The sequence below is a fragment of the Hylobates moloch genome, unplaced genomic scaffold (assembly GCF_009828535.3).
Source record: "Hylobates moloch isolate HMO894 unplaced genomic scaffold, HMol_V3 SCAFFOLD_20, whole genome shotgun sequence".
NCBI classification, from domain to species: domain Eukaryota; kingdom Metazoa; phylum Chordata; class Mammalia; order Primates; family Hylobatidae; genus Hylobates; species Hylobates moloch.
Genome location: NW_026652295.1, coordinates 29,961,392 through 29,973,410, shown reverse-complemented (window position 1 = coordinate 29,973,410; position 12,019 = coordinate 29,961,392). Strand labels below are relative to the sequence as shown.

Here is a 12,019-nt window from a genome sequence, read left to right as displayed (position 1 = left end):
CACATGTGTCTGTGGTATCTATAAGTGCTTCGTCCCTTTATTGTATTTGGGGTGAGGTTATTTTAGGGCATGGTCCACTGTAAATTCCCATAAGGCCTGGGTGCCCTGCCTGCTGTGAGATCAAAGGGGAATGGGACTAAGACTGCAGAGCCCTGGCTCCCCCACTACCTGCCAATTGCCTGCGCTTTATGGAGGTCTCTTCCACTTTCTCTGGCCTGGGAGAGGCTGGGGTGTTTATGATCCCAAGGCTCCTGGTGGGTGGTGCATGTGTTTCCAGTGCCTGAGGGTGCTGTGGGCACTGGGGGAAACTTAGGCGCCTCCTCCCAGGTGCTCTCAGTGCCTCCTCATCTGTTCCTTCAGCTTCTGGATCTTGAGCACCAGGGCTTGGGCCTCCCAGGCTCCCTCCTGCCCTTCCAGGAGGGCCTGGTACAGCTCCAGCTGCTGCTCCAGCAACTCTTCAGCTTGGGCCAGCTCAGCTGTGTGGTGGGTCCCAGGGCCCTGGTCAGGGAATTAGGGGAGGGAGCATCAGCCAGGGCAGGGGGCCGAGGCCCTGGGAAGCTTTGTTGCAGGCTGTGGCTGGAAGTGAGAAATTCCACCTTCCCTATTCGTTTTTGACCCGGTTGTTTAAGGACACCTGTACTGAGAAGGCCAGGTAGCTCCCTGTCTTGGGCATAGGCCTCAGTGGTGAGGGGGGAGCAGATAGAGTTCCCTGGCCCAGGGGCTGTAACTGGCTACCTTGAACAAGGATATGGGGTCACTGGAAAGAGGATAAGCTGCTCCTCCCCGCTAAGAAATAATTAACTGTTAGGTGAGGGGGAATAGATCCTGTTCAAGGACTGTGGACTGTGCTGTTGTGGGTGGGGGTGGGGTGGGGGAAGGGAGCCCTGAGGTCTTGGCTGGGGGAGGTGGGGAGGAGCTGGTAGCTGAACTAAGAAAAGAGCTGCAGGGGTAGGCATGGTGTGGGGTGGTGCAGGGTGGGATTGAGGGTTTTTTTTCCCACACCCCCATGTAAATTCTCACACCCTCTGTTCCTACCTGTGGTGCCACTTACCCTGGGAGGGGACGTCATCTTCCCATTTCCTCTGGAGCTGGTCTGCTCTTCCATGCTTGCCTTGGGGTTTTGGGAGCAGCACCCATGGGAGCCCTGGGGTGCCAAGGACCAGGAGGGCAGAAGGAGGTGAAGGAAATGGCACCGAGAGAGCCAGGGCAGAGAGAGGACCATGGCGAGTGACCTGGCAGGGAGCCGTGTGAGCTGTCCAACAGCCACCAGGAACTGGTTCCCTTCAGGCCTTGGCCTCACTTCAGTGCCTGGCCCTGCCCAGGCCCCAGCCCCCAGCCCTGCCCCTGCCCCAGCCCCCAGCCCTGCCCCACGTCTCTCCCAGCCTGACCCCAGACAGAGTCCAGGAACAACTCCTGTTCCTGATGTGAAAAATGTTCTGCCAGTTTAGGCAGAACTTGCTTTAGAGCACTGGTGCCCAGCCTACCACAGGTCTGTGTTTTTTTTTTGATCTAGTGTTTATTAGGTATGAATTTTACAAACATATATTAGCAGTAGCTGTGGAGCTGGAGAGTATTGCACCTTCTCCAAGCTGCATGGCGAGAACCACCAATAGTGTGGTAGAACTTACAGCCGTTTCCAAGGCCGTGGCTCTCTTGGCCTGCAGATAGCCTATGCATCTCCCTGTGCTTGTTGTGGACCACTGGGTGTCAGGTTTCCTTCTCATAGTGTTATGGAATGGATCAACTAGGATAACCTCAAAAACTTTGTATGTGGAATCTTTAGCCAGCCCAGTGAGAATTCAGGACTCAGAGCCCCACAATGGCATCCAGCTTGCTCTTCTGTAACAGACTGAAGGCTTTGAGCAAACCAGCTGGTTAACACCACGATAGACAGGCTTGCTGTTAAGTTGCCTTCTTAGGAACTGGATTTTCAGCCAACCACGGCGCTTATATATAACATAACCTTGCTTGGCTGTAGCCCAGTAGCGTGCTTTATTGGGCTGGGTGGGGCGGGGATCCCTGTGGAGAGCAGAGAGCTGGTGGTACTGCCAGCAGCGGACCCTCAGAAGAAAGCTCATGACATCAGACTGCTTCTTCCATAGCTTCTGGATGTACTTGTATGCACCATCTTGGTTTACCCAGTGGCTGCTGCCGGACAGAAATGAAAGGCTACCACAGGTCTTGTGTCTTTTGTTTTTTTTGAGACGGAGTCTCGTTCTGTCGCCCAGGCTGGAGTGCAGTGGTGCAATCTGGGCTCACTGCAAGCTCCGCCTCCCGGGTTCACGCCATTCTCCTGCCTCAGCCTCCCGAGTAGCTGGGACTACAGGTGCCCGCCACCACGCCCGGCTAATTTTTTGTATTTTTAGTGGAGACGGGGTTTCACCGTGTTAGCCAGGATGGTCTCGATCTCCTGACCTCATGATCCGCCTGTCTCGGCCTCCCAAAGTGCTGGGATTACAGGCGTGAGCCACTGTGCCCGGCATGCCTTTTTCTTAACACTGTCTTTTCTCACTTCACTCTGCAAGGTAGGAATTACCTCACTGGTTTGCACCTGAGGAAACTGGCTCAGATGGTTTCATTCAGCACTCACTGGGGAAGTGTCTGTTGGGGCAGCTCTAGGCTGGATGTGCTCGAAGGTCCACAGGTGGTTGTTGGTAGGGCCTGGAGGGTTCATGTCTAGGTTTACCTGACTTGAAAGTTCACCCTGATCTTGCTCAAGTGCTGATTCCCCTTTGCAGATATACTTTTTATTGTGCTTCCCTTTATTGTTCTTTGCAGGCACTGTTTTTTATTTAGAGATTGGAGGCTTGTGGCAACCCTGTGTCAAGCACATCAAACAGGTCTATTGGTGCTATTTTTCCAACAGCAGACAGACATCATATCTCCATGTCACGCTGTGGAATTCTCAAAATGTTTCAAGCTTTTTCATTATTATACCTGTTACAGTGACCTGTAATCAGTTATTGAAGTTAACTATTGTGATTGTTTTGGGACACCATGAGTGATGCTCATATAAGACAGCAAACTTAATGGAAAAATGTGTGTGTTATGACTGCTTCACCAACTGGCCATTCTCCCGACTCTGCTTTCCAGGCCTCCCTATTCCCTGAGGCACAACAATATTGAAAGGAATAATCCATGTGGCAAATGGCAAACGTCATTGTTTTATTTTAAGAAGTTGTCAAAGCAGCCTTCAGCAGCCATGCCCCTGATCCATGGAGGCAAGACCCTCCCCCAGCAAAAAGATCGGGATTAGCTGAAGCCTCAGATGATTGTTAGCATTTGTTTAGCAATTAAGTATTTTAAAATTAAAGTATATGGCCAGATACAGTGGCTCACGCTTGTAATCCCAGCACTTTGGGAGGCCGAGGCGGGTGGATCACTTGAGGTCAGGAGTTCAAGATTAGCCTGGCCAACATGGTGAAACCTCATTTCTACTAAAAATACAAAAATTAGCTGGGCATGGTGATGGGCACCTGTAGTCCCAGCTATTTGGGAGGCTGAGCAAGAGAATGGCTTGAACTCAGGAAGCGAAGGTTGCAGTGAGCCAAGATCGTGGCACTGCACTCCAGCCTGGGTGACAGAGCGAGACTCCGAGACTCCGTTAAGTATATACACAGTTTTTTGTACACAATGCTACTGTACACTTAATAGACTACAATATAGTACAAACATAACTTTTATGCACAATAGGAAACTAAAAAGTTTGTGTGACTCACTTTGTTGCCATGGTCTGGAGACAAATCTTCAGTATCTCCGAGGTATGCCTGTGATTTCTCTTTCCCTCTTCTTGCTGGCCCAAAATGACCTTGTTTCTTGCCTCTGTCTAACCCTGCATGCTGTAGGGGTTTGCCTTCTCTGGTAGGTCTGGGCACTTTGTATCCTTTGTAACCTTGGCTCATGGGATATGACACTGGTACAACTGGCCTCAAGTTCTGTTGGACTAGTGAGCCTCCCCCCACACCTCCTGAACTAGAACCAAAGGCCTGTGCACACACCGTGCCTGTGTGAGTCTGCGTAGAGATGTCAGCTTCCTGCAGAGTGTTCTGAAGTGTTGTCCTGTTGTGACTGGAGGGCATAGCCACAGGCCCAGAGGCAGGGGTGGCTCAGAAAGGAGTGGCTGGTCCCAATTTTGATCATCTAGGAACAGGAAGGTCCTTAGAAAACCATGCCCCAGAAGGCAGGATTGCTGGAGAGTGGACAGCTGCTAGTCAGCTCGCTATCTGGATATCACTCTGCATTGGGAGGGAAGATGGCCTCTGCCATGGTGTAACAGTCCAGGAACCAGGCAGGGAGGCCTTCCCAGTGGTCAATGCTTCTCACAGTTGCGGGCCAAAGCACCTTTAGATGAGGCCAAAGACTTTACATTCCTCATTAGCTGACTTTTTCCCACTTAAGTGGAAAAAGAACCCAGAACCTTTGTAAAAGTTTTAGGGGAGAAGGGCTTTCCCTCTTGTATCTTGGTGATAAGGTTATGCATGACTCATACTTTAATTGCAATGTGTACACAGCTAAAGTCTTCATTATTAGAATATAAGAGCCCCAAATTACTGTTGTTATAGGTAAGTGAAACTATGTAGTATATGGTTAAACAATGCACAATCAATTAACACTGAAAATGGCCGGGCGCGGTGGCTCATGCCTGTAATCCCAGCTCTTTGGGAGGCCGAGGCAGGGGGATTACTTAAGGTCAGGAGTTCAAGACTAGCCTGGCGAACATGATGAAACCCCGTCTCTACTAAAAATACCAAAAATTAGCTAAGCGTGGTGGTAGCCACCTGTAATCCCAGCTACTTGGGAGGCTGAGGCAGGAGAATTGCTTGAACCTGGGAGTCGGAGGTTGCAGTGAGCTGAGATCATGCCACTGCACTCCAGCCTGGGTGACAGAGCAAGATTCCTCCGTCTCAAAAAAAAGAAAAAAAAAGGGAAAAAAGAAAAGAAAAGAAAAAAGAAAATTAACTACAATTTTGGGGGGTGGACAGAGTGATGCTGTGTCACCCAGGCTGGAGTGCAATGGCACAATCTCTGCTCGCTGCAACCTCCGCTTGCTGGGTTCAAGCAATTCTTATGCCTCAGCCTCCCAAGAAGCTGGGATTACAGGCATGTGCCACTATGCCGAGCTAATTTTTGTATTTTTAGTACAGACAGGGTTTCACCATGTTGGCCAGGCTGGTCTTGAACACCTGGCCTCAAGTGATCCGACTGCCTCAGCCTCCCAGAGTGCTGGAATTACAGGCGTGAACCACCACGCCTGGCCCTCTATCTGTTAATTTAAAAGATTAGCAGCCATTTAGAAAAAACAACAAATGAGACTTTTGCAAGACAATCTAAATGATACACTAATAACAATCCTTTGGGAAAATGACATTTCAACCGTGTGAGTTTCTGCTTTAGGTTATGAACTCTAAAATGAACTAAATGGACTAACCCCCAATAATTTATAGTAGCTATTTTTTTTTTTTTTTTTACAGTAGGTAGTTCTAAACCATAAATAAAATAGAATCTGAATTTTGGCTTTGTTCATCTGTGGGAACTTAATTAAGAAAGCACTGGCCTTTGGGTCAGTTCAAATATAGTGGATGAGGCCAGGCGCAGTGGCTCACACCTGTAATCTCAGCACTTTCGGAGGCCGAGGCGGGTGGATCACGAGGTCAAGAGATCAAGACCATCCTGGCCAACATGGTGAAACCCCGTCTCTACTAAAAATACAAAAATTAGCCAGGCATGGTGGTGCACGCGTGTAGTCCCAGCTACTCGGGAGGCTGAGGCAGGAGAATCACTCGAATCCGGGAGCCAGAGGTTGCAGTGAGCCGAGATCATGCCACTGCACTCCAGCCTGGCCACAGAGCAAGACTCCGTCTCAAAAAAAGAAAAAAGAAAAAAGAAAAAAAAACAAATACAGTGGATAAATTGTGGATCTCATAATTGTAGAAATGAAGGAATTAAGATTAAAAAAATACATAAACCAGAATACCTAGTGCTAAGGTTGAATGTCCCCACCAAAACTCATGTGACATTTAATTGCTATGCTAATGGTATTAAGATGCGAGACTTTTCTTTGTTTTTTTTGAGATGGAGTTTCGCTCTTGTTGCCCAGGCTGGAGTGCAATGGCACAATCTCAGCTCACTGTAACCTCTGCCTCCCATGTTCAAGTGATTCTCCTGTCTCAGCCTCCCGAGTAGCTGGGATTACAGGCACATGCCACCACGCCCAGCTAATTTTTGTATTTTTAGTAGAGACGGGGTTTCATCATATTGGTCAGGCTGGTCTCGAACTCCTGACCTCAGGTGATCCACCTGCCTTGGCCTCCCAAAGTGCTGGGATTACAGGCGTGAGCCACAGTGCCCAGCCGATGTGGGACCTTTCCCAGTTGATTAGATTAAATAGATTAATTTCATTGTATGGCATGATAAAAATCAGTTCAGCCTCTTTGCCCTTCCACCTCTCACCGTGGGATGGTACTGCAGCCAGGCCCTCATAAGATGCCAATCCCATGCTCTTGGACTTCCCAGCCTCCAGCTCTGTGGGAAATACATTTGTTTTCTTTATAAATTACCCAGTCTGTGCTGGGTGTGGTGGCTCACGCCTGTAATCCCAGCACTTTGGGAGGCCAAGGTGGATGGAAGGCTTGAGCCCAGGAATTTGAGACCAGCCTGGGCAACATGGCAAAACCCATTTCTACAAAAAAACACAAAAATTAGCTGGTGTGGTGGTGCAGGCCTGTGGTCCCAGTTACTTAGGAGGCTGAGGTGGGAGGATCACTTGAGTCTGGGAGGTGGAGGTTGCAGTGAGTCGAGATCCTGCCACTGCACTCCATTCTGAGCGACAGAGAGAGACCCTGTCTGAAAAAACAACAAAATAAATTACCCAGTCTGTAGTATTCTGTTATAGCAGCAGGAAATGGACTAAGACACATAGATTATGTTTCCGTGTTTATTTATTTATTGTTGTTTTTGTTATTCCTGACTCTTAATATAGTCTTAATCAGATGAGCATTCTGGCCTGGCCTCTGCAGGAGGGGCCTGTCTTTAGCCAGGGACAAGAGGAGATTAAGGCCAGCATGATCCACAAGGTCAAGGGGCTGCAGAGCTCCCTAAGGCCAGTGTGCTGATGGGCCCTTCAATATTGTATCCTACCCAGTGGATTGGCAGGATGGGGTGACTGACAGGAATCATTGTTGCCTCTATGGGAAAGTCTTATGGAGATGGGGGCTGAGGGATGTTGAAGTTTAGCCATTACATTACAGTGAGAGAGATTACATTACTAAGTGTCAGAGACCCTGCTGGTCACTTTCTGTTACTGTCACAGGTGGCTTTCACAGTAACCTTTTAAGAGAGCTCTTTTCATTTTTCTTGTACGTGGCTGTCCAGTTGTTCCAGCATCATTTACTGAAAAAACTATCTTTATTGTATTGTCTTTGCTCCTTGTATTTATGTGGGACTATTTCTTGGCGCTCTATTCTGCTCAAGTGGATCAATTTGTCTATTCTTTGCCAATGCCACTGTGTCTTTCTAAAGTTAATTTTTCTATTGACAAATTTTATACATTTGTGGTGTACATCATGTTTTTATATATATATATATATATGCACATACATACACACACATTGTGGAACGGATGAACCAAACAATTTAATAATATGTACATTACCTCATACATATTTTGCGTGTGTGTGATGAGAATGCTTAAAGCTATTCTCATACTATTTTGAAATACACAATGTGTTGTTACTAAGTTTAGTCACCGTAAGTTACAATAGATCTCTTGAACTTATTTTTCCTAACTGAAATCTTGTGTTCTTTGACTAACATCTCGCCAACTCCCCCACCTCCCAGCCTCTGATAACCACCAGTTTACTCTCTATTTATGAGTCTGACTTTTTCTGTACTCCACATATAAGTGAGATTGTATTTGTCTTTCTGTGCCTGGCTTATTTCACTTAACATAACGTCTTCCAGGTTCATCCATGTTGTCACAAATGACAGGATTTTGTTTTTTAAGGCTGAATACTATTCCATTTTTTATATATACCACATTTTCTTTATCCATTCATCCACTGATGGACACTTAGGTGGATTCTATATCTTGGCTGTTGAGAATAATGCCGCAGCCAGGTGCAGTGTCTCGTGCCTATAATCCCGGCTAATTGGGAAGCTGAGACAGCAGGATCGCTTGAGGCCAGGAGTTGCCTTGGGCAACATAGACTCTGTCTCTAAAGGAAAAAAAAAAGAAAGAATAATGATGCAATGAACATGGGAGTGCAAATATCTCAACATACTGATTTCATATCCTTTGGATATATACCCATTAGTGGGATTGCTGGATCATGTGGTATTTCTATTTTTAAAATTTTTGCAGAATCTCCATACTGTTTCCCACAATGGCTATGCTAATCACCACTCTGTCTTGATTACTATGGCTTTATAGAAAGTCTAAGTCAGGTAGTGGTGGTCTTTGACTTTATTTTTCTTCTATATTGTGCTGGCTAGGTCTTTTGCCTCACCATATAAAGTTTGAATCAGTTTGTTAATATCCACAAAATAACTTACTGAGGTTTTTTATTGAGATTGCAGTCATTCCACAGATCAAGTTGGAAAGAACAGATATATTAGCAGTATTGAGCCTTCCTATGAACATGGAATATCTCTCCATTTGTTTAGTTCTTTGATTTCTTTTGTCAGTTTTGTAGTTTTCTTCATATAGATCTTGTACATATTTTCTTAGATTTGTACCTAAGTGTTTCATTTTTGGGGGTGCTAATGTAAGTGGTACTGTGTTTTAAATGGCAAATTCTGGACCAGGCGCGGTGGCTCACGCCTATAATCCCAGCACTTTGGGAGGCTGAGGCAGGCGGAACATGAGGTCAGAAGTTCGAGATCAGCCTGGCCAACATGGTGAAACCCCGTCTCTACTAAAAATACAAAAATTAGCTGGGCATGGTGGGGCATGCCTGTAATCTCAGCTACTCAGGAGGCTGAGGCAGGAGAATTGCTTGAACCCGGGAGGAGGAGGTTGTAGTGAGCTGAGATCGCGCCACTGCACTCTAGCCTGGGCGACAGAGCAAGACTCTGTCTTGAAAAAAAAAAAAAATTAAATGGCGAATTCTACATGCTCATTGCTGATACATAGAAAAGTGATTGGCTTTTACATATTAACTTTATATCCTGCAACCTTGCTATAATTGCTTGTTAGTTCCAGGAGTTTTTTATGTGTGGATTCTTTTTGATTTTCTACATAGACAATCATATCTTCTGTCAACAAAGACAGTTTTATTTCTTGTTCCAAATTTGTATACCTTTTAGTTCCTTTTCTTGTCTTACTGCTTTAGCTAGGACTTCCAGTACAACGTTGAAAAGCCGTGTTGAGAGGGTCATTCCTGCCTTGTTCTGATCTTAGCAGGCAAGCTTTTAGTTTCTCACCATTAAGTGTGATGTTAGCTGTGGATGTTTTGTGGATGTTGTTTATCAAGTTGAGTAAGGTCTTCTCTATTCCTAGCTTGCTAAGAGATTTTTTTTAATCATCATGAATGGGTGTTGGATGCTGTCAATTGCTTTTTCTGCCTCTACTGATATGATCATGTGGTTTTCTTCTTTAGCCAGTTGATTTAATGGATTACATTAACTGATTTTCAAATGTTGAAGTAACTTTGCATACCTGGGATAAATCTCACTTAGTCATGGTGTATTGCTCTTTTCATACATTGTGGATTTGATTTACTAGCATTTTGCTGAGGATTTTTGCATCTATGTTCATGAGAGATATTGGTCTGTGGTTTTCTTTTTTGTAAAGTCTTCATCTGATTTTGGTATTTGGCTAATGCTGGCCTCATGGAATTAGTTAGGAAGTATTCCCTCATGGAATCCCGGCCTCATGAAATGAGATAGAAAGTGTCTGTCTTGGCTTTGCAGACGCCACCATCAGGAGCCCCGTACTATCAGCCGTGGTCAACCCCACTGTGTTCTTCGACATCGCTGTCAATGGCGAGCCCTTGGGCTGTGTCTCCTTCAAGCTGTTTGCAGACAAGTTTCCAAAGACAGCAGAAAACTTTCGTGCTCTGAGCACTGGAGAGAAAGGATTTGGTTATAAAGGTTCCTCCTTTCACAGAATTATTCCGGGGTTTATGTGTCAGGGTGGTGACTTCACACGCCATAATGGCACTGGTGGCAAGTCCATCTATGGGGGGAAATTTGATGACGAGAACTTCATCCTAAAGCATACAGGTCCTGGCATCTCGTCCATGGCAAATGCTGGACCCAACACAAATGATTCCCAGTTTTTCTTTTTTCTTTTTTTTCTTTTTTTTGAGATGGAGTCTTACTCTGTTGCCCGGGCTGGAGTGCAGTGATGTGATCTTGGCTCACTGCAACTTCCACCTCCCGGGTTCAAGCAATTCTCCTGCCTCAGCCTCCTGAGTAGCTGGGATTACAGGCATGCGCCACCATGCCTGGCTAATTTTTGTATATTTGGTAGAGATGAGGTTTCACCATGTTTGGTCAGGCTGGTCTCGAACTCCTGACCTCAGGTGATCTGCCCACCTCGGCCTCCTGAAGTGCTGGGATTACGGCGTGAGCCACCACACCTGGGCGATTCCCAGTTTTTCATCTGCACTGCCAAGACTGAGTGGTTGGATGGCAAGCACATGGTCTTTGGCAAGGTGAAAGATGGCATGAATATTGTGGAGGCCATGGAGCACTTTGGGTCCGGGAATGGCAAGACCATCAAGATCACCATCGCTGACTGTACACAACTCGACTAACTTTGACTTGTGTTTTTTGTTTGTTTGTTTGTTTTTTGAGACTGAGTTTCACTCTTGTTGCCAGGCTGGAGTGCAATGACGCCATCTCGGCTCACTGCAAACTCTGCTTCCTGAGTTCAGGCGATTCTCCTGCCTCAGCCTCCCGAGTAGCTGGGATTATAGGCAGGCACCACCACACCCGGCTAATTTTGTATTTTTAGTAGAGATGGGGTTTCTCCGTGTTGGTCAGGTTGGTCTCGAACTCCTGACCTCAGGTGATCCCACCTGTGTCAGCCTCCCGAAGTGCTGGAATTACAGGCATGAGCCACCGCGCCTGGTCTGACTTGTGTTTTATCTTAATCACTAGACCATTGCTTCTGTAGCTCAGGAGAGCACCCTCCATCCATCTGCTTGCAGTATCCTAGAATCTTTGTGCTCTCGCTGCAGTTCCCTTTGGGTTTCATGTTTTCCTTGTTCCCTTCCATGCCTAGCTGGATTGTAGCGTTAAGTGATTATGAAATTAAAACTGAATAACAACAACAACAACAAAAGAAAGTATGTCTTCTGGAAGAGATTATAGAAAATTGGTATAATTTTTTTCCTTAAATGTTTGGTAGAATTTATCAGTAAACCCATTTGGGGCTGATGTTTTCTGTTTCTGAATGTTATTAATTATCAACTTAATTTATTTAATATATGTCTATTCATTTCATTTTTTATATTAAATTTTTTTTATAAGACAAGGTCTCACTATGTTGCTCAGGCTTCTCTCAAACTCCTGGGCTTAAATTGGCTTCCCAAAGGCCTGGGATTACAGGCATGAGCTACTGTGCCTAGCTTCATTTCATTTTTAATTAAATTTGTTTTAAATAATAATAGATTTAACTCTGGGGGGCCGAGGCGGGCGGATCACCTGAGGTCCGGAGTTTGAGACCACCCTGGCCAACATGACGAAACCCCATCTCTACTAAAAATACAAAAACTAGCCGAGCGTGGTGACAGGTGCCTGGAATCCCAGCTACTGGGAAGGCTGAGGGAGGACAATTTCTTGAACCCAGGAGGTGGAGGTTGCAGTGAGCTGAGATCGCGCCATTGCACTCCAGCCTGGGCGACAGAGCGAGACTCCATCTCAAAAACAAAAACAAAAACAAAACAAAACAAACAAAAAAACCCAATAACAATAACAATAATAGATTTAAAGGGTTGCAAAGCTAGAACACAGAGTTTCCATAAACCCCAGCTTTCCTTATGTTAACATCTAACAAAATTATGTCAAGACTAAG

General features: G+C 45.9%; 2 protein-coding genes and 1 pseudogene across 2 annotated transcripts; 1 reads left to right on the top strand and 2 right to left on the bottom strand.

The window, feature by feature from the left end:
• Positions 1-333: 333 nt before the first annotated feature.
• MCCD1 (mitochondrial coiled-coil domain 1) lies at positions 334-1,222 on the bottom strand. The gene is made up of 2 exons (XM_032141006.1): positions 1,052-1,222; positions 334-498 (listed from the first exon to the last, which is right to left on the bottom strand). The coding sequence occupies exons 1-2, from the start codon at positions 1,220-1,222 to the stop codon at positions 334-336; spliced, it is 336 nt and encodes a 111-aa protein (XP_031996897.1).
• A 323-nt stretch (positions 1,223-1,545) lies between these two features.
• On the bottom strand, positions 1,546-3,730 carry LOC116459779 (large ribosomal subunit protein eL15-like; annotated as a pseudogene).
• Positions 3,731-8,102: 4,372 nt separating this feature from the next.
• LOC116459778 (peptidyl-prolyl cis-trans isomerase A-like) lies at positions 8,103-10,757 on the top strand. The gene is made up of 3 exons (XM_058432239.1): positions 8,103-8,115; positions 9,910-10,264; positions 10,586-10,757. The coding sequence occupies exons 1-3, from the start codon at positions 8,103-8,105 to the stop codon at positions 10,755-10,757; spliced, it is 540 nt and encodes a 179-aa protein (XP_058288222.1).
• The last annotated feature ends 1,262 nt before the right edge of the window (positions 10,758-12,019 follow it).

Bases quoted from the DNA above. Each gene is read 5' to 3' on its own strand.
- MCCD1 (XM_032141006.1), bottom strand. From the start codon at position 1,222: ATGGTCCTCTCTCTGCCCTGGCTCTCTCGGTGCCATTTCCTTCACCTC. The intron at 499-1,051 runs GTAAGTGGCACC...TTCCCTGACCAG, and splicing joins AGATGACGTCCCCTCCCAGG to GGCCCTGGGACCCACCACAC.
- LOC116459778 (XM_058432239.1), top strand. The intron at 10,265-10,585 runs TGATTCCCAGTT...ACCACACCTGGG, and splicing joins AATGCTGGACCCAACACAAA to CGATTCCCAGTTTTTCATCT.